The sequence below is a fragment of the Haematobia irritans genome, chromosome 2 (assembly GCF_050003625.1).
Source record: "Haematobia irritans isolate KBUSLIRL chromosome 2, ASM5000362v1, whole genome shotgun sequence".
Classification (NCBI taxonomy): Eukaryota; Metazoa; Arthropoda; class Insecta; order Diptera; family Muscidae; genus Haematobia; species Haematobia irritans.
In genome coordinates, this window is record NC_134398.1 from 140460833 (window position 1) to 140479897 (window position 19065).

The 19065-nt window shown below is 31.3% G+C and overlaps 1 protein-coding gene across 9 annotated transcripts in view; it reads right to left on the reverse strand.

Annotated features, from left to right (window-relative positions):
* Positions 1–19065, reverse strand: part of Naprt (nicotinate phosphoribosyltransferase) — a 90467-nt gene that overhangs the window by 39420 nt on the left and 31982 nt on the right. For all 9 annotated transcript variants that reach the window (XM_075296256.1, XM_075296248.1, XM_075296255.1 and 6 more), the window contains exon 3: positions 804–974. In XM_075296256.1, coding sequence (XP_075152371.1) covers positions 804–974 — 171 coding nt within the window. The remainder of the gene's footprint in view (positions 1–803; positions 975–19065) is intronic.

Consider the following 19065-nt stretch of genomic DNA (forward strand, 5'->3'; position numbering starts at 1 on the left):
AAACAACAACGTGTTGATGATTCTGACCGGTGTTTGCAGCTGTTAACTCGTAATACACCCGAGTTTTTCCGTCGATATGTGACAATGGATGAAACATGGCTCCATCACTACACTCCTGAGTCCAATCGACAGTCGGCTGAGTGGACAGCGACCGGTGAACCGCTGTCAAAGTAATGGCCTCTGTTTTTTGGGATGCGCATGGAATAATTTTTATCGATTACCTTGAGAAGGGAAAAACCATCAACAGTGACTATTATATGGCGTTATTGGAGCGTTTGAAGGTCGAAATCGCGGCAAAACGGCCCCATATGAAGAAGAAAAAAGTGTTGTTCCATCAAGACAACGCACCGTGCCACAAGTCATTGAGAACGATGGCAAAACTTCATGAATTGGGCTTCGAATTGCTTCCCCACCCACCGTATTCTCCAGATCAGGCCCCCAGCGACTTTTTCTTGTTCTCAGACCTCAAAAGGATGCTCGCAGGGAAAAAATTTGGCTGCAATGTAGAGGTGATCGCAGAAACTGAGGCCTATGTTGAGGCAAAACCGAAGGAGTACTACCAAAAAATTGGAAGGTCGTTATAATCGTTGTATCGCTCTTGAAGGGAACTATGTTGAATAATAAAATTGAATTTTGACAAAAAAATGTATTTTTCTTTGTTAGACCGGGCACTTATCAGCCAACCTGTTAAGTTACATAACTGGAGACAAGAAACCCGTTTATAATTGATATTCCGTTGAAGATTTTATCGCATTCTTTAGAGAACTAACTTACGAATATGTGTTTAAGATTTAATTACTTACCACTTTCGCTATAGTGAAAGCTATCCAGGAACTTTAGACATTCATCTAAACCAGCAAATATGGTAAATTCACCATGGAATGGATTTGTGCGAAAAAATAAATCAAAGACTGCATGATCATCTGTTTTTCCTGACTTCCAATAGGCGTAAGCCATTGTGATTTGGTATAAATCTGAAAATACAAATAGTGAAATATAATTTTTAAATATTAAAGATATAAATTATTACATTATAAAAAGTTGAAATTAAACTAAAAAAATATATATATATACACCTATAAGCCAAGCTGATTACTAAGTTAACACATCGGTCGGGCAGAACTCCACAGCTATAACCTTATGCCCAGGGCTGTGGAGCCGGAGTCGGAGTCGGAGTCTGAAGATTTTGCTGGAGTCGGAGTCGTGAAAATTTTGCTCGACTCCGACTCCGGCTAAACCAAATTTTTTAAAACACTTCACATTTTTGTAACTAAGCAAGTTTTTACGCAAATTAGTTTCCATTGCGTTATTCATTCGATCAGTGTACAGCATGATTGTAAATGAAAATCAACTTCCAATTACGGATATCTTTTTATGTTTCCTAGAATGTTAGACTAGCAGATGGGCTGGATCGATCCATTTTAATGCCCATATCAATTTATTTGAAATATTTCGAACAATCGAAATTATTTTTTTTTTAATTTATTTTAAGGCCATATACATATGTAGAATATTGACAGAAAATTTTTTCAAAGTTGTTTTTTTTATAGAAAATTTTGTCAAAATGTTATTTCTATAAAAAGTTTTGTCAACATTTTATTTCTATAGCAAATTTTGTCAAAATTTTATTTCTATAAAAAATTTATTCAAAATTTTATTACTTTAGAAATATTTTTTTCTATAGAAAATTTAGTCAAAATTTTATTTCTATAGAAAATTTAGTCAAAATTTTGTTTCTATAGAATATTTTGCAAAATTTTATTTCTATAGAAAATTTTGCAAAATTTTGCAAATTTTCCTATTGCTAATTTTTTCAAACTTTTATTTCTATAAACAATATTGCCAAATTTTATTTCTATAAAAATTTTATTCAAAATTTTATTTCTATATATTTGGTCAAAATTTGATTTCTATAGAAAATTTTGCAAAATTTTATTTCTATATAAAATTTTGCAAAATTTTATTTACTAGACAAAAATTGTTCCACAATTGTATGCTCACTGATACTCACTGCTAAGTTGAAAACTTGTAGAAATGAGTCAAATTTTCAAATTTTTCAATGAATGAATCATAAATGCATTTTTGCGAAATTGTCTAAACAATTATAATTATTTCCCAAATATTGCCCGAGATTTTGTAGAAGTCTGATTTGAGATTGTATCAAAATGTAGATCTAAATACAAAGTTGTGCAGAGTATATTATAATCGGCCCGCCCGACTTTAGACTTTCCTTGCATTTTTATGTTTTGTTAAAATTGTGTTACGTCCCATAACGTTAGATTTAAATTTTAAGTACATAGATTTTGTAGAAGTATATACAATTTTGTCTAAATCGATTCAGATTCAAATTCATGCATATGGGAATATAAACCTTTATATAGCTCGCAACAAATTTAAAGGATTTGAGATAGTATCAAAAATTTTGGTCCACAAATACATATACTGTTGGTATCTTCACATATTATGATGGGTATTTATATCATTATTTTCTTTATTAAGCATTGCCCTAAATTTGAGTTCAATTGGCATCTAATGTGAAATTAAGACCTATTTTTTGCACACATAAATAAATACGATACTTTATATCGATCCACTTACGGTACCCCCACAATAGAACTACAAATTAGTGGCATTAAAATGAGATTTAGTTATATTACCCGGAGTCGACTCCGCAGTCGGAGTCGGAGTCGAGCTGATGAAAAATGCTGGAGTCGGAGTCGGAGTCGAGCAAAATTGGCTCGACTCCACAGCCCTGCTTATGCTATAGGTATATTTATTTATTTCTTGCGCTGCTAGAATGTGTTGCTTTTTCCACTTTGCCTGAAATTGGAAACCTAGGTATTTTAGGACCACAAATATGTCTGCCAAATATGTTGTGTATCGAGCCATGTTTTAGTATAGCCTCCATATAGACCGATCTTCCGATTTAACTCCTTGGGCTTCTAGAAACCGTACTTTTTATCCGATTTGCCCGAAAATGTAAATATGTTATACTGGTATTTTAGACCCTCAAAAATCTGTATCGCATTTATTTTTACCGGTCCATTATGTAAGGCATCGATATAGACCAATTTCTCTTCTTGAGGGTATAGCAGGCGCACTGATCATAAAAATTGCTTGAAACTGAAAATAAAATTTCCAGATTTTACTCCTCGTAATCATTTAAATAATGGCTTTATTTCATCATTTACACGATATGTTTATGATTTCTCTAAAATCCCCTGAAATTCTATATATTATCATGTAACCCGCTACGGCGAAGATTTTTCAAAGTAAACTTATATATGTGATTCATGGTGGTGGGTAAAAGAATGGAAGTAACCTATTGGCACCTTAAAAATATATACGCACAAAGAAAATTAAATCATTAAAATTTTTTTCTACCAGTGTATGCCTAAGGTGACACATAATATGTTTGAACAATATAAACAATATTTTGTTTGGACAAATCCTGAAAATATATATACGCTTGAAGCAAAATGTGTTTGGGGTAGGTTAGGTGGTAGCCCGATGTATCAGGCTCACTTAGACTATTCAGTCCATTGTGATACCACATTGGCGAACTCCTCTCTTATCACTGAGTTCTGCCCGAGTCCATGTTAAACTCAATGACAAGGGACCTCATTTTTATAGCCGAGTCCGAACGGCGTTCCACATTGCAGTGAAACCACTTAGAGAAGATTTGAAACCCTCAGAAATGTCACTAGCATTACTGAGGTGGGATAATCCGCCGCTGAAAAACATTTTGGTGTTCGGTCGAAGCAGGAATCGAACCCACGACCTTGTGTATGAAAGGCGGCCATGCTAACCATTGCATCACGGTGGCTCCCGTGTTTGGGGCATATGTTACAGAAGCGATTTTTGAGGGTGTAAATTTGAACCGATTCGGATTATATTTTGCAGGTTTGGTTGATATTACAGAAGAATACCTTGTGTCAAAATGAGGCCACTATGGTCAAAAATAAGGTTATTAGCGGAATTTTTTCAAAATCGGGCGATTCATATATATGGGAGCTATATCTATATCTGAATAGATTTGTATGATATTTTGCAGGTTTAGTTGATACCACAGTAGTTTACCTTGTGATCGGTTAATAAATTAGGCTATTATGACCAAATTTTAGAAAATCGGGCAATACATATATATGGGAGCTATATATCCAATTTCCATGATTTTTCGCACATATATTTAGTACTATAGAAGATTAGAGTTAGCCAAGTTTAAGTAAGATCGGTTGATAAATAAGCATTTTATGGCCAAATTTGGATAAATAAATATAAATCTCAACCGATTTCGATGGAATTTTGGATATATTTATATATAAGAATTGGATATCTCTATATAAAAGAAAATTCTTTTGAACTGATATCAATTTGTTCTAAAAAAAATGGAAAAAAAACTTTAATATTACTGAAATCGTCCTTAAGTTCGACGGATTTTCGGAGCTTGAGTACAAAGCTAAATCGAGAGTATTGGGTCTTTAATGTACACAGAAAAAAATAACCTATATTATGGAGAAATTAACTATCTCATCTGAAAATTGAACGAATAAAATGGTTCATTCTTTTTAACTACAATTTATTTATTACAGCTACTCATAAAAGAAAAATTAACTAAAAGTGCAGTAGTACATTGTTAACATCATACGAAAAATTACTTTTGCTTTAGTTTACATTGAAAATAGTTGTGCAATAAAAAAAACAAAAATTGTTGTGAGGCCAATGATTTTTTGTCCTTAAAATACGATTGCAAGTTTTTCTTAGGACAGAAGACGTATTTCTCTAATATAAAGTTTTTCCTTGTCCAAAAGCTGCTAAACTTTTCAATGAAGAAAATTCTTTCTAAAGATTTTTTTTCAAATAAATTAATAAAAGCTAAACTAAGTTAAAATTACATACAGTAGTCAGTTCGGCCGGTATGCTCTCTAGGTCTCTCTTTCTAAACACATATATGTTTGCAGGATATTTCTAAATTAATATATGTTTGCAGCCCAACATATTATATTTACAAGAATTTTATGTCCCAAACATAATATGTTCTAACATATTAACATATATGTCGCAAACATGTTATGCTAGTTTATGAACATTATATGCTTGCACTTAAAAATATTGTGTTAACAAATTTGCGTTCCAAACATATAATTTTTACACCCAAACATATGAAAAACAGTCTTTTTCGTCGTGCAGATATAGATCCCATATATATGTATCGCCAAATTTTCAAAAAATTTACGCTAATAACCCTATTTTTTTACCATAATAGCCAACGTTGCCAGAACTGTTTCGCCAAAAACCGCTAGATTTGCAAAAAAAATAGCTAGAAAAAAAGCTATGTTTTTTGTATCAAAAGTCACTTTTTTTATTGAAATTTAACAAACTTAAAAGCTTTATTTCACTTAAAATACATATTAATTTAATTCTATTCATTTTAATTCATATAATTCTCATATACTCGAGACATTTTGATTACTATCACAATTTTTTACTGGAAGTCCTTCGTTTACACCATAAAGAATATTTTTCCCAGTAAAAAAGATTTTGTACACTAATGATTTTGGTACTGATTCCGAGTCAAATTTGAATTTATTCGTTTTTCAGCTTTTTCTTCGTCAACTATCAAAGTGCTTTATAAACGTGCTAACGACAACTTAAATTTCCAAATTCAGACTCGACTTCAAGTAGAAATTATTCTATGTATCAATAAAATACGTATTCAAAATAGAGTGTTGAAAAACATCTTCTATTTTTGAACGCTTTTTTAGTTTGTGGTCAAGATACAAAAACTCCACAAATTTAAAGACTATTTCATTAATTAAGAATTGACCCTAGCCTAACAAAATTCTCTTTCATGCAAAGATACCAATTTTTAAGTTGAATCACTTAACTATAAGGACAAAACGACTTTGTCGACTTGTGGACAAGGAAAACAGAGAAAATTCACAAATGCTATTATAAGCAATTTCGCGTTCGTATTTTAAGGACATGAAATCTTTGGCCTCACAACACTATTTTTCAGTGTGCAAAGTAATTCGCATCTATTATTTTAACTTAGTAATAATATAATAAGTTATAATAACATAAAAAGGACACCATAAACGAGTCAAATGCTAATATTCCTAATAATTTACTGACAGTTTGTCTAAGGAATTTGTATAGTAATAGTAGAGTTAAAGGTTACGTTAACTTTTATGAATATGAGGAACAAACTTTACAACAAGGTGTATTGGCGGGAATCATTATTAATGTTTCAAGTGGCATATTGCAAAATGTGGAAAACCTTATTCTGGCAGCAAGGCTTAGATAAAAACGCCGTTTTATCCATATTTAAATAGAAACATGGGTACTATCATTTTCGTGAATGAAGCAAATTATTAATTACGTGATTGAATTAGAATATTTCTGTGTATACGAATTAATTGACCCATTTTATTTTTTAAATTGGAAATGGTAGTATCAACTACATTAGTTAAACATAAAAATCTAAATTAACTGATTTCGTCGGCACTCTTAATTATTTTGGTAATTGATTTCTATTGAATCAATTTAATTAATATCAATCATTTTCTTGTTAACTATTAATTAATAATTATTAATTAAAAAACCAGTAAGGAAAGTCTAAAGTCGGGCGGGGCCGACTATATTATACCCTGCACCACTTTGTAGATCTAAATTTTCGATACCGTATCACATCCGTCAAATGTGGTGGGGCTATATATAAAGGTTTGTCCCAAATACATACATTTAAATATCACTCGATCTGGACAGAATTTGATAGACTTCTACAAAATCTATAGACTCAAAATTTAAGTCGGCTAATGCACTAGGGTGGAACACAATGTTAGTAAAAAAACCAGTAAGGAAAGTCTAAAGTCGGGCGGGGCCGACTATATTATACCCTGCACCACTTTGTAGATCTAAATTTTCGATACCGTATCACATCCGTCAAATGTGGTGGGGCTATATATAAAGGTTTGTCCCAAATACATACATTTAAATATCACTCGATCTGGACAGAATTTGATAGACTTCTACAAAATCTATAGACTCAAAATTTAAGTCGGCTAATGCACTAGGGTGGAACACAATGTTAGTAAAAAAATAAATATGGGAAACATTTAAATCTGGAGCAATTTTAAGAAAACTTCGCAAAAGTTTATTTATGATTTATCGCTCGATATATATGCATTAGAAGTTAAGGAAAAATAGAGTAATTTTTACAACTTTTCGACTAAACAGTGGCGATTTTACATGGAAAATGTTGGTATTTTGACCATTTTTGTCGAAATCAGAAAAACATATATATGGGAGCTATATCTAAATCTGAACCGATTTCAACCAAATTTGGCACGCATAGCAACAATGCTAATTCAACCCCTTGTGAAAAATTTCAACTAAATCGGAGTTAAAAATTGGCCTCTATGGTCATATGAGTGTACATCGGGCAAAAGCTATATATGGGAGCTATATCTAAATCTGAACCGATTTCAACCAAATTTGGCACGTATAGCTACAATGCTAATTCTACTCCCTGTGCAAAATTTCAACTAAATCGGAGGAAAAAATTAGCCTCTGTGGTCATATGAGTGTAAATCGGGCGAAAGCTATATATGGGAGCTATATCTAAATCTGAACCGATTTCAACCAACTTTGGCACGCATAGCTACAATGCTAATTCTACTCCCTGTGCAAAATTTCAACTAAATCGGAGCAAAAAATTGGCCTCTGTGGTCATATGAGTGTAAATCGGGCGAAAGCTATATATGGGAGCTATATCTAAATCTGAACCGATTTCAACCAAATTTGACACGCATAGCTACAATGCTAATTCTACTCCCTGTGCAAAATTTCAACTAAATCGGAGCAAAAAATTGGCCTCTGTGGGCAAATGAGTGTAAATCGGGTGAAAGCTATATATGGGAGCTATATCTAAATCTGAACCGATTTGGCTGATATTTTGCAAGTTTTTCGAGACTCATAAAATATTCGGATGTACGGAATTTGAGGAAGATCGGTTGATATACACGCCAATTATGACCAGATCGGTGAAAAATATGTATGACAGCTATATCTAAATCTGAACCGATTTTTTCCAAAATCAATAGGGATCGTCTTTGAGCCGAAAGAGGACCCTGTACCAAATTTCAGGACAATCGGACTAAAACTGCGAGCTGTACTTTGCACACAAAAATACATCAACAGACAGACAGACGGACAGACAGACAGACAGACAGACAGACAGACAGACAGACGGACATCGCTAAATCGACTCAGAATTTAATTCTAAGACGATCGGTATACTAAACGATGGGTCTCAGACTTTTCCTTCTTGGCGTTACATACAAATGCACAAACTTATTATACCCTGTACCACAGTAGTGGTGAAGGGTATAATAAATTGATTACATTTTCAGGTTCATCCAAAGTTTTAATTTTGGTGTTATTTTTTCGGTGTGTTACATATTATCAAATTTCTTTATGATTCCCCCACTGTTATCACATACTTTCAAGTACATAATCAACGATGTGTAATCTAATATTCAACAACGTATATTATCTATGATGCTATAGTTTTTGCTATATTTCCTGATGACATTTTTGCGACGTAGTAATAGGTGAATATGACAGGGACGTTTTGACGAGTTTTGAATTTTCTTTACAATTACAAACATCTATCAAACGTTTATTGCACATTTTATATAAAGAGTTTATAATCACCCTTATTCCTGAAGTCGCCCTCGCCGTCTCTTTTCGTCTGTCGCCAGTAATTGGTATTCCGTTCGTCGATATATTCTACTATCGACGAAAATTGGTATTCCTGGTTTCGCTTTTTGTCTCCAAAATCGTCGCTTTTTGTCGCCGTTAAATTTACTAGCGACGAGTTTAGTGATTAATTTTTGAAGAAATTTTTTAGACTTTATTAATCGAACACTTGAAAAATAAATTTAAAAAATGGAAATTGGTAAGAAGTAAAGTGACTAATCTTCAAAAAATACAAAAAATGAAAAAAAAGAACTAGAGATCAGCCATTAGATGAACTAGACTTACTCCAACGATTTAAAACCAATGGGACCAAATGGTTTGTAGTTCAATGTCTTTGGCCTTTAGAGACAAATTGTAACAAATTGTAGAAAATCTGTAACTATTATTAAAACATCTATATTGATCAAGTATTTGTTCCAGCTTCCACTCTTTGAAGAACTCATATTCACACAAAAAACAAATTTTCTGATTCAATCTCGAAATTAATTGATCCAATTAATTTTTTAATTGAAAAGTCTTCAATCACACAAATGATAGTATCAATTAAAAAACTAATTGAATGTCAATTAAAAAATTAATTGATCCAATGAAAAAATTAATTGATACTATTAATTTTTGTGATTAATTTTTGTTTCAATTAAACAATTTGTTGAATCAATTAAATTATTAATTGAATATTTTTTAAAACTCAATTAAAATTTTAATTGGAAAAATTTTCATGAAATTTTTCTGCGTTCTCAATCAAGGAACCCTGAGCTGATCAGAATCAGAATGATCAGAAATCTATTGATCATGATCAGAAATCTATGAAAAATATAGTATTTACACCCAGAAAAAAGTGACCCCTTCTTTAAGTTAAAATGAACTCATTGTGAAGAAAGTTGAACTTCGTATAGCGCCAAAGACATTTTTATTTGTTTGAACGATGTGATTTTCGTAGAAATTAGGTAGAATGCATTCCATATATTAGTTAACATTTTCTTATATTGAAATGAATGAAAAAAATTAACTGAATTGAATTCATATATGGAATAATTTTATTGAACTTTTTTCATTCATTTGGACAAATCTTACATATTTGTGGTAAACCTTTTACTTCAAAATTAGAACTGCTAAAATTGCATTTAAAAACGAAGGTATTTTAAACACAATTTTATTTATTTTAATCAGCAATAAAAGACATATTTTATTAATATATTAAATATATTTATTTAGAATCAACAGCATTGACTGGCCTTGAAATATTAAAACACATTTTTTTCTTCTTCTAGTACCTTTCACTTTTTATAAGTTGCTGGCTAGCGATTTTGTCCTCCTTTTACAATTTCAATACCTACAAATATAAACAAAAAAATCCTGAACCAATTTTTCCACAAAAGATTAGCATCACTGAATATTACCTGATAATGAAGACGCATGAAGGGGTTGTTATTTATACACCGTCACGAAAATTGATAGACTTATTGTTTGTTGTTTATGTTTAATAATTGAACAATTTTTCTCACTAATTTAAAATAACAAATATTTTATATATTATATTTGTTATTTATTTTAGTATTTTACTATATTATTTTTTAACAATCTCTCCGTATACCATAACAACACGATTCCAACTAAAAAAACAACCCACACGCAAACATATCGATTACATCGATGACAGATATCGATTACAGGTAGATAAAGGAAATATAGGAAAATTTTCTATATTCTACCAAGTGTGATTCCTTAAGTTTTGAAACGATTGAATACTTCTTAGTACGAATGAACTAAAATATTTTTCTATGCCAAGTGTTATTTGTATGTATGATAAGGTTTCTATAATAAAGGAAGCCAGAATTATCATTTTGTAAGAAATTTTACTAAATTTGAGGAAACTCGGTTTTAGTTCGGGTTTTGTTTATTTTTACGAATGGTTTGTTATCAGCGATTAAAATTTTCTTGTTGAGTAGTAAATTCTTATACCCAGCGAAGAAAACGGTATTAGTAAATCAGTAATTAATAAATTAGTTCCATGCCTTATTCTAGTTAATGAACTATTCCTAACTGCTTTCAGTTTAGGATTTTTTTACTGAAACAAGTAAATTTTATTATTTCACACAAAAATTTAACGCAATGGAAATAAAATGGCTAAACTAAATTGATGAACAGTTTTTCCTTTAGTTTTGAAGGCACTTTTTTCTGGGTATATGGTCATCACATTCACATCATAGAAAAGAAAACTGCACAATTAAAGTAAACGTGTTGGTTTTCAATTCCATCTATTTTTAATAGAAACCCTTCAAGGCCAATGTAATTTATTTAGCTCCAATCATAGATAATGTAAATCATTTCCCCAGACAAATTTATCATTTATTTTGATTTTCCCAGACAAAATGGGGTTAAAACGAACAGCATTTTAACGCAAATAATTAAAATTCAGTATTGCACATCAGCTGATTGTTTTCTTTCACGATGATCCTTGTGCCATTGATCTCAGCGTCATCGCCATTTTTATAGTTTTGGAAGCTTTTACTGTCGTTGAATATATATCCTCATTTTTCCCGCGTCCTATTAAATATTTTTTCTTGATTTTCCGACTTACAATTGCGTCGGAACAAAAATATTTTAAACCGAAAAAATTAAAATTCATTTTTTGCACATCAGCTGATTGTTTTCTAGTGATATTGGCCTATTTTACCGAGTATAGTAATTGGTACAACAAGTAATCGTCGCCGTCGGCACTCTACACACTCAAAAAAGAGTTTACTTAGATCCAAAGATTTTGACCTTCCCTTAAGCATGTTGGTATTGATTCTGAGCGGCTTCTTTAAAATAAAGAAAATTTTTAACGACATATCTGGCTTTAAATCTAGGACCAATAAAATTAAAATTAGGATACAGATCTCATTTATCACTTTTTCATTCTCTTTTCGCGGTTTATTAATAAAGGTACTCATGTACAAACAAATGCCACTTTAAAATCCAAATTATACTTCAAAGTAAAAAATGTTTTTTTTAATTAAAAAACAACTCTAAACCAAAGACTCTAAATCCTCAAAACAAGTCTTAGCCTATATTTGAAGCGTTTTTATCTTAAATCTAAAGTTTCATTATTTCAGTTAATTTAAGGACAATTTCTTTAAATCAAATCAATATTTTCTTTAAGGAAAATTAGCCTTAGTTGAACTAAGACATGCTACTTTAACGGAGGGACGCAAATTTACAAAATTTGTGTCCTAAATTTAATGAAAACAAATTTTTCAAGCAAAGATTATAAACTTTATTTTAATTAAAATTTCATTTATTTAAAGAAATTTTTCCTTAATATTTTGTAAATTTCGCATCCTCAAAATTTAGGTTGCGTAAACTTTAATATCATGGAAATATTTTTTTCAGTGCAGGAATACCAAATGAATGACGAGACGACTTAAAAGCAACAGAAGACAAAAAGCGACGGCGAGAGCGAGGGCGACTTCAGGAATAAGGGTGACTATTTTTTGTTTTTCTTATAAGATCATTACTTCATAGATATATTCCCCCAATATATAAATTGTTTATATTAAAATGTTTTATTAAGTCAATATTTTTTCAATGGACATAAACACGATTAAGTAAAATTATTAGCTTGGACTTCAAAATAATAAAAATACTAAGTCAGTAAGTAATTGAAAATAGTTACCTTTTCAATTAAAACAATTTGAATTTAATTGAATCAATTTAAAAATTAATTGAAATTTGCTAATGAAATCAATTAATTTGTAATCAAATCTTTTTTATGCCCAATCAAAACTGTGATTGATACTATCATTTTCGTGATTGAAGACATTTCAATTAAGCAATTAATTGGAGCAATTAATTTCGCGATTGAATCAGAAAAAAATTTTCTTGTGTGTACGAGATTTTCATAAAATTCTATCTAGGTAGAAAATACGATTAACTAAATTGAAGCTCAAAACTTGTTATAAATTACGAGCTAATTTTTTCTGTGTAATTGAAATTAGTATACTGATCTCATTTGCCCAATTTTGCATTATCAGTTTTTTTATTACTTAACAAATCTGTTCACGAACAAAGTTATCAAAATCAATAGCACAGAAAATTCAGAGATGCAATATCCTCAAAACAAATCTTAGCTTATATTTGATTTATTTTTTATCATTAATCCAAAGGTTCAATATCTACACTCAAAAAAAGTTTATTTGAAATGAAAGATTTTTACCCTTTCGACCCTAAAGTTGCCTGTGGGCAACTTTTTATGTTTTAAGACTAACTGTCGGCGTGGTTTTTGTTTTTGTTCCTAAAAAAAGCTACAAGTGTTCTCTTTAAGTTTAATTAAAAAACAGCTAGATTGGCTGTCATTTAGCAAGTTTATTTTCATTAATACGCACATGCCTCAAGAAAAAAAATATATGCGCATTTGGAAAACGGTTTATATAAATGAGATTTTTTTCAAAAATTACAACAAAAGTATTGAAAGTTTTTATTAAATCTGTTGTAGTACATATCAAATAAAATATTTGTGGAAGTCAAATCTTAGAATTGCAAAAAAACAACAAGTGAGAAATTTTTAAAATTGAAAAGTTGCCTGTGGGTAACTTTGGGCAATTGTGGTAGTAAAATTACATATTTTTGGAAATGGGACCTAGAGAAAAAAGGTTTGAAAAACAATGGTATTAAACAAATTTTGAACTTCAATTGGGATGTCCCAGTGACGAGGAATGCGGCAATGATGTGGAAGACATATCTGCAGTGCTGAGAGGAAATTTGAAAGGAATCGTAAAAAGGGAAGAAGCCATAGATATCAGCCTTCCTGGCAACATACTGGTGGATTAGCACTAATGTTGGTGCCAGTTAAACTGGCATAGGTTCAGAACAAAAACAAAACAAGTCGTGAATCGCGAATGATTCACGCGAAGCCGTTAATGAAATTTAAACTAAATTTTGTGAATGTGCGTGAACGGGACTAAACAAAAATTTATCGTGCGTGAGCAAAAATCAAATTGTGTTCGTGATTTGCGTGAGTAAAATTTCACCGAAATCACGCTCACGATTAAAATTCACGTTCATGACAAAATTCACAGGTGGATTATCCCACCTCAGTAATGTTGGTGACATTTCTGAGGGTTTCAAATCTTCTCTAAGTGGTTTCACAGCAATGTGGAAAGTGAGCCTGATACATTGGGCTGCCACCTAACCAAACCTAACCTAACCACCTTCACAGATTTTATCACGCTTAAGATTTCAATAGCGTCCGTTGTTTGATTGTGAAACATATTTGAATTTTGCTAATGGTTCCGTCGTGATTCGTTATGAATGTTACTTACTGATCAATAACTGCAGCGATTCATGAGATTTGTCGTGAAGCACGCCAATTGTCGGTTTCCGAAAATTTTTACTGAGTCACGAGATTTCTTGTGAATTACGAAAATTGTGGTGAATCATGCAGGAAGAACGTGAGGCATAAACTTTGTTCGTGCGTGAGCGTGCACGAGTATAACTTTCCACTTCGTGAATTTGCGTGAACGTGAATTCCTACCCACATGGCGTGCGTGGGTACAAATATTTCTTTGTGAATGCGCGTGAGCGTAAGTGAAATTTCACTCACACGCACATTTAAGTATATATTTACTGTAATAATAACAAAAAATGTAAAAAATCCAATAAAACGTAATACGTCTATAATTACAAAACAAACCATTTTATAGCCACAATTGCCCAAAGGCAACATTCTCTTCCGCCCAAACGAATGGGCGTGGCGACCCGAAATTTTGAAATGACTTAAACATGAATAAGAGTATAAAATTGTTTAGCGATATCTATAAAAATCGGGCTCGAAAGGGTTAAGAATGTTGGTATTAATTCTGAGCCAAAATTGTTAGGTAGCTATCTACCTTTAAATCTAGGATCTATAAAATTAAAAGTAGGATACAGATATAATTTACCGAACATTTTGCCATACATTAATAAAGCTATTCAGGTACAAATATACGTCAGTTTCAAAATTTTAAATTCTAACAAGTATATACGGCCGCAAGTTCGGCCAGGCCGAAGCTTATGTACCCTCCACCATGGATTGCGTAGAAACTTCTACTGAAGACTGTCATCCACAATCGAATTACTTGCAAGGTATCTTAAAACTTCCTAACACCTTAATATATACCACATAGTCCATACGTGGTATATATTAAACTAAAAAAGGCCGATTAAATACGTATATAATTAAGTTTAAAGTTTCTATAGAAATAAAATTTTGACAAAATAAAATTTTGACAACATTTTCTATAGAAGTAAAATTTGGAAAAAAAATGCTATAGATATAAAATTTGGAAAAAATGTTCTATAGAAATAAAATTTTGACAAAATTTTCTATGAAGATTGGCGATGTCAAATCGAAATATTGGCTTCAATAAAGTAAAACTCAAATAAAAAACATCTGGAGTTTTTTTCATTAATGACCTTGAGCTGGACTAAAACCAAAAATATAGAAATACAATTTTGACAAAATTTTCTATAAAAATAAAATTTTGGCAAGAGTTTCTATAGAAATAAAATTTTGACAAAATTGTCTATAGAAATAACATTTTGACAATGTTTTCTATAAAAAATAAAATTTTGGTAGATTATTTTTGGCTCGAGTGGCAACCATGATTATGAACCGATATCATATGCTGACACCACGTACCTAATTTCAACCGGATTGGATGAAATTTGCTTCTCTTAGAGGCTCCGCACGCCAAATCTGGGGATCGATTTATATGGGGGCTATATATAATTATGGACCGATATGGACCAATTCCTGCATGGTTGTTGGATACCATATACTAACACCACGTACCAAATTTCAACCGGATCGGATGAATTTTGCTCCTCTAAGAGGCTCCGGAGGTCAAATCTGGGGATCAGCTTATATGGGGCCTATATATAATTATGGACCGATATGGACCAATTTTGGCGTGGTGATTAGAGACAATATACTAACACCACGTACCAAATTTCAATCGGATCGGATGACTTTTGCTCCTCTAAGAGGCTCCGGAGGTCAAATCTGGGGATCGGTTTATATGGCGGCTATATATAATTATCGGCCGATGTGGACCAATTTTTGCATGGTCATTAGAGAACATATACCAACACCATGTACCAAATTTCAGCCGGATCGGATGAAATTTGCTTCTCTTAGAGGCTCCGCAAGCCAAATCGGGGGATCGGTTTATATGGAGGCTATATATAATTATGGACCGATGTGGACCAATTTTTGCATGGTTGTTAGTGACCATATACTAATACTATGTACCAAATTTCAGCCGGATCGGATGAAATTTGGTTTTCTTAGAGGCTCCGCAAGCCAAATCGGGGGATCGGTTTATATGGGGGCTATATGTAATTATGGACCGATATGTACCAATTTCTGCATGGTTGTTAGAGACCATATACTAACACTATGTACCAAATTTCAGCCGGATCGGATGAAATTTGCTTCTATTAGAGGCCTCGCAAGCCAAATTTGGGGGTCCGTTTATATGGGGGCTATACGTAAAAGTGGACCGATATGGCCCATTTGCAATACCATCTGACCTACATCAATAACAACTACTTGTGCCAAGTTCCAAGTCGATAGCTTGTTTCGTTCGGAAGTTAGCGTGATTTCAACAGACGGACGGACATGCTCAGAATTTCACCACGACCCAGAATATATATACTTTATGGGGTCTTAGAGCAATATTTCGATGTGTTACAAACGGAATGACAAAGTTAATATACCCCCATCCTTTGGTGAAGGGTATAAAAATGGAAAACAAATGTTTTCTTAATTTCAAAAAAAAATTAACCAAAGATGCAATATCCTTAAAATAAGGTTTTTATCTTTAATGCAAAGATTCAATAAAGATTATTTCTTATTTATTTCTTATCAATAATGATTTTCTTTACTTTAAGGAAAACATGCTTTAATTCAAAGACTTGCGACCTTATCAGAGAGACGAAAACAGTTTTTCAAGCAAAGATTATGGACTTTCCTTTAGTAAAAAAATTCATTATTTTAAAGGAATTGGTCGTTAATATTGTTAATTGCGCATCCTAAAATTTAGGTTGCATAATCTTTCATATTATGTCAATATTTTTTTTTCAGTGTAAATTAATTAAAATCCTATTTTTTTAATACAAAAAATAAATAATTATCTTTACTTTAAGAAAATATTGCTAAAACTATAAATATTGCCATAAATACATTTTTTTCATTTCATTTTTCATCAAAATACAACTTAATGCCCTGTGAAATTGATTTACCCATACGACCATATTTAAAATAATACCTTTTTTATGCATGACAATACATGTATTTGAAATTTAATCACTCTATAAAATAATGAAGATATGATTTCACACAAGGTCCGGTGAAAATCGTAAATAATTGCATTTGCATTTCATTTAAATTATCTATGTCTATGAATGACGACGTAAAAGTCGTTCATTCCATCTATATGTACCCTAAGTCAATGTGTGTGAAATATACAACCTACACTGAAAAAATATTAACCTAATATGAAGGATTATGCAATTAAAATTTTAGGAGGCAGTTTATACAACATCAAAGACAAATATCTTTAAACTTAGGTTGATAACATCTAATTGCTAGTGCCCGTATAAATAAGTTTATTATAATTTGTAATTATAATAAATTAAGTAATAAATAAATAAAGCTTTAAACTAAAGAAATTGTAATTAAATGAAAATTCATAATCATTAATTTCAAATTTTTTTTCATTAAATTTAGGTCTCGAATCTTTGAAATATAATTTAACCCTTTCACTACCGATGTCCACATAGAAGGACATTCGAAAAAAACACCAAAATTTGTTTTCCCACTTAGTTTCGATTTATTTATCGATGTTATTTTAAAGTAGAGGCTTTAATCTAAATAATCTATAAACATTTTCCTTCTTTAACAATAAACGAAAAATATGAAAATTTGAGACAATTTTCCTACTGTATGTTTCTAGTAAATTGACATTCATACAAAAACTATAGCTGATACTTTTTCTTGTCCTTTTTTGCAGCGCTTATTTTCGTAAGGCCATTTGGTCACAATTCAAGAATCAAGTTTTCAAAGCAAGCCCATATAGCTCTTGAAGTTATTGAGGTAGGTTCTCAAAATGATAATTTTTATTCTACTACAGTTAGTACTAGTAAAACCACACCCTCATAAAAAATCGCTTCTGTAACATATACTCCCAAACATATTTTGCTTCAAGCATATACATTTTTGGGTATTGCCCAAACATTTATATGTTTGATCTCTTCCAATATATAATATGTTTGAAAGCATATTGGTCTAAACAATATATGTTTGGGTAGTCTAAGTTCCAAACATTTTGTATTTTTGCATCCAAATTCAATAATGTTGTCTTCCAAAAAACAATATGTTATTTTGTGAACATATAATATGTTTGGAAGCATTTTGCACCCAAAAATATTATATGCTTAAAAAAATTCTCCCAAACAATATTGTGCTCAAAATTTTATTTATTTATTTATATATTTACAATCATAATGAATTATGAAAATAAACAGGTAATATAGGTGCTAACAACATAGATTTTCGACCTGAATGCTCAAAATTTTGTTTCTGCCTAATTGTATATTCCCCCACATCTTTCTCACTTCCACGACATTTTTTAGTTCTTAGCACCTTTTTCTGTAATACAAACATTGCAGAAGAAATTATTCAATTTTTTTTATTTTAATTTTACCTTATGCCGGACGGGGATTCGAACAGCGGACCACACAGTTTGTAAGGATCAAAGAAGTAGCTGATCAATTGCCCAAGGAAAAATAAAATGTTAATTTTGTAATAACAAGCAACAACCACCAACTTAATTCAATATCGCTCCCTGTTAAATAGCGCTCCAAGCTACTAAACACATATATGTTTATAGGCTATTTCTAAATTAATATATGTTTGCATCCAAGCATATTATATTTACAAACATTTTATGTCCCAAACATAATATGTTCTAACATATTAACATATATGTCCCAAACATGTTATGCTAGTTTATGAACATTATATGCTTGCACTCAAAAATATTGTGTTTAAAAATTTGTGTTCCAAACATATAATGTTTATAGCCAAACATATGAAAAACAGTCTTTTTCATCCGTGCACCGTCATAAAAAATCGCTTCTGTAACATATACTCCCAAACATATTTTGCTTCAAGCATATACATTTTTGGGTATTGCCCAAACATTTATATGTTTGATCTCTTCCAATATATAATATGTTTGAAAGCATATTGGTCTAAACAATATATGTTTGGGTAGT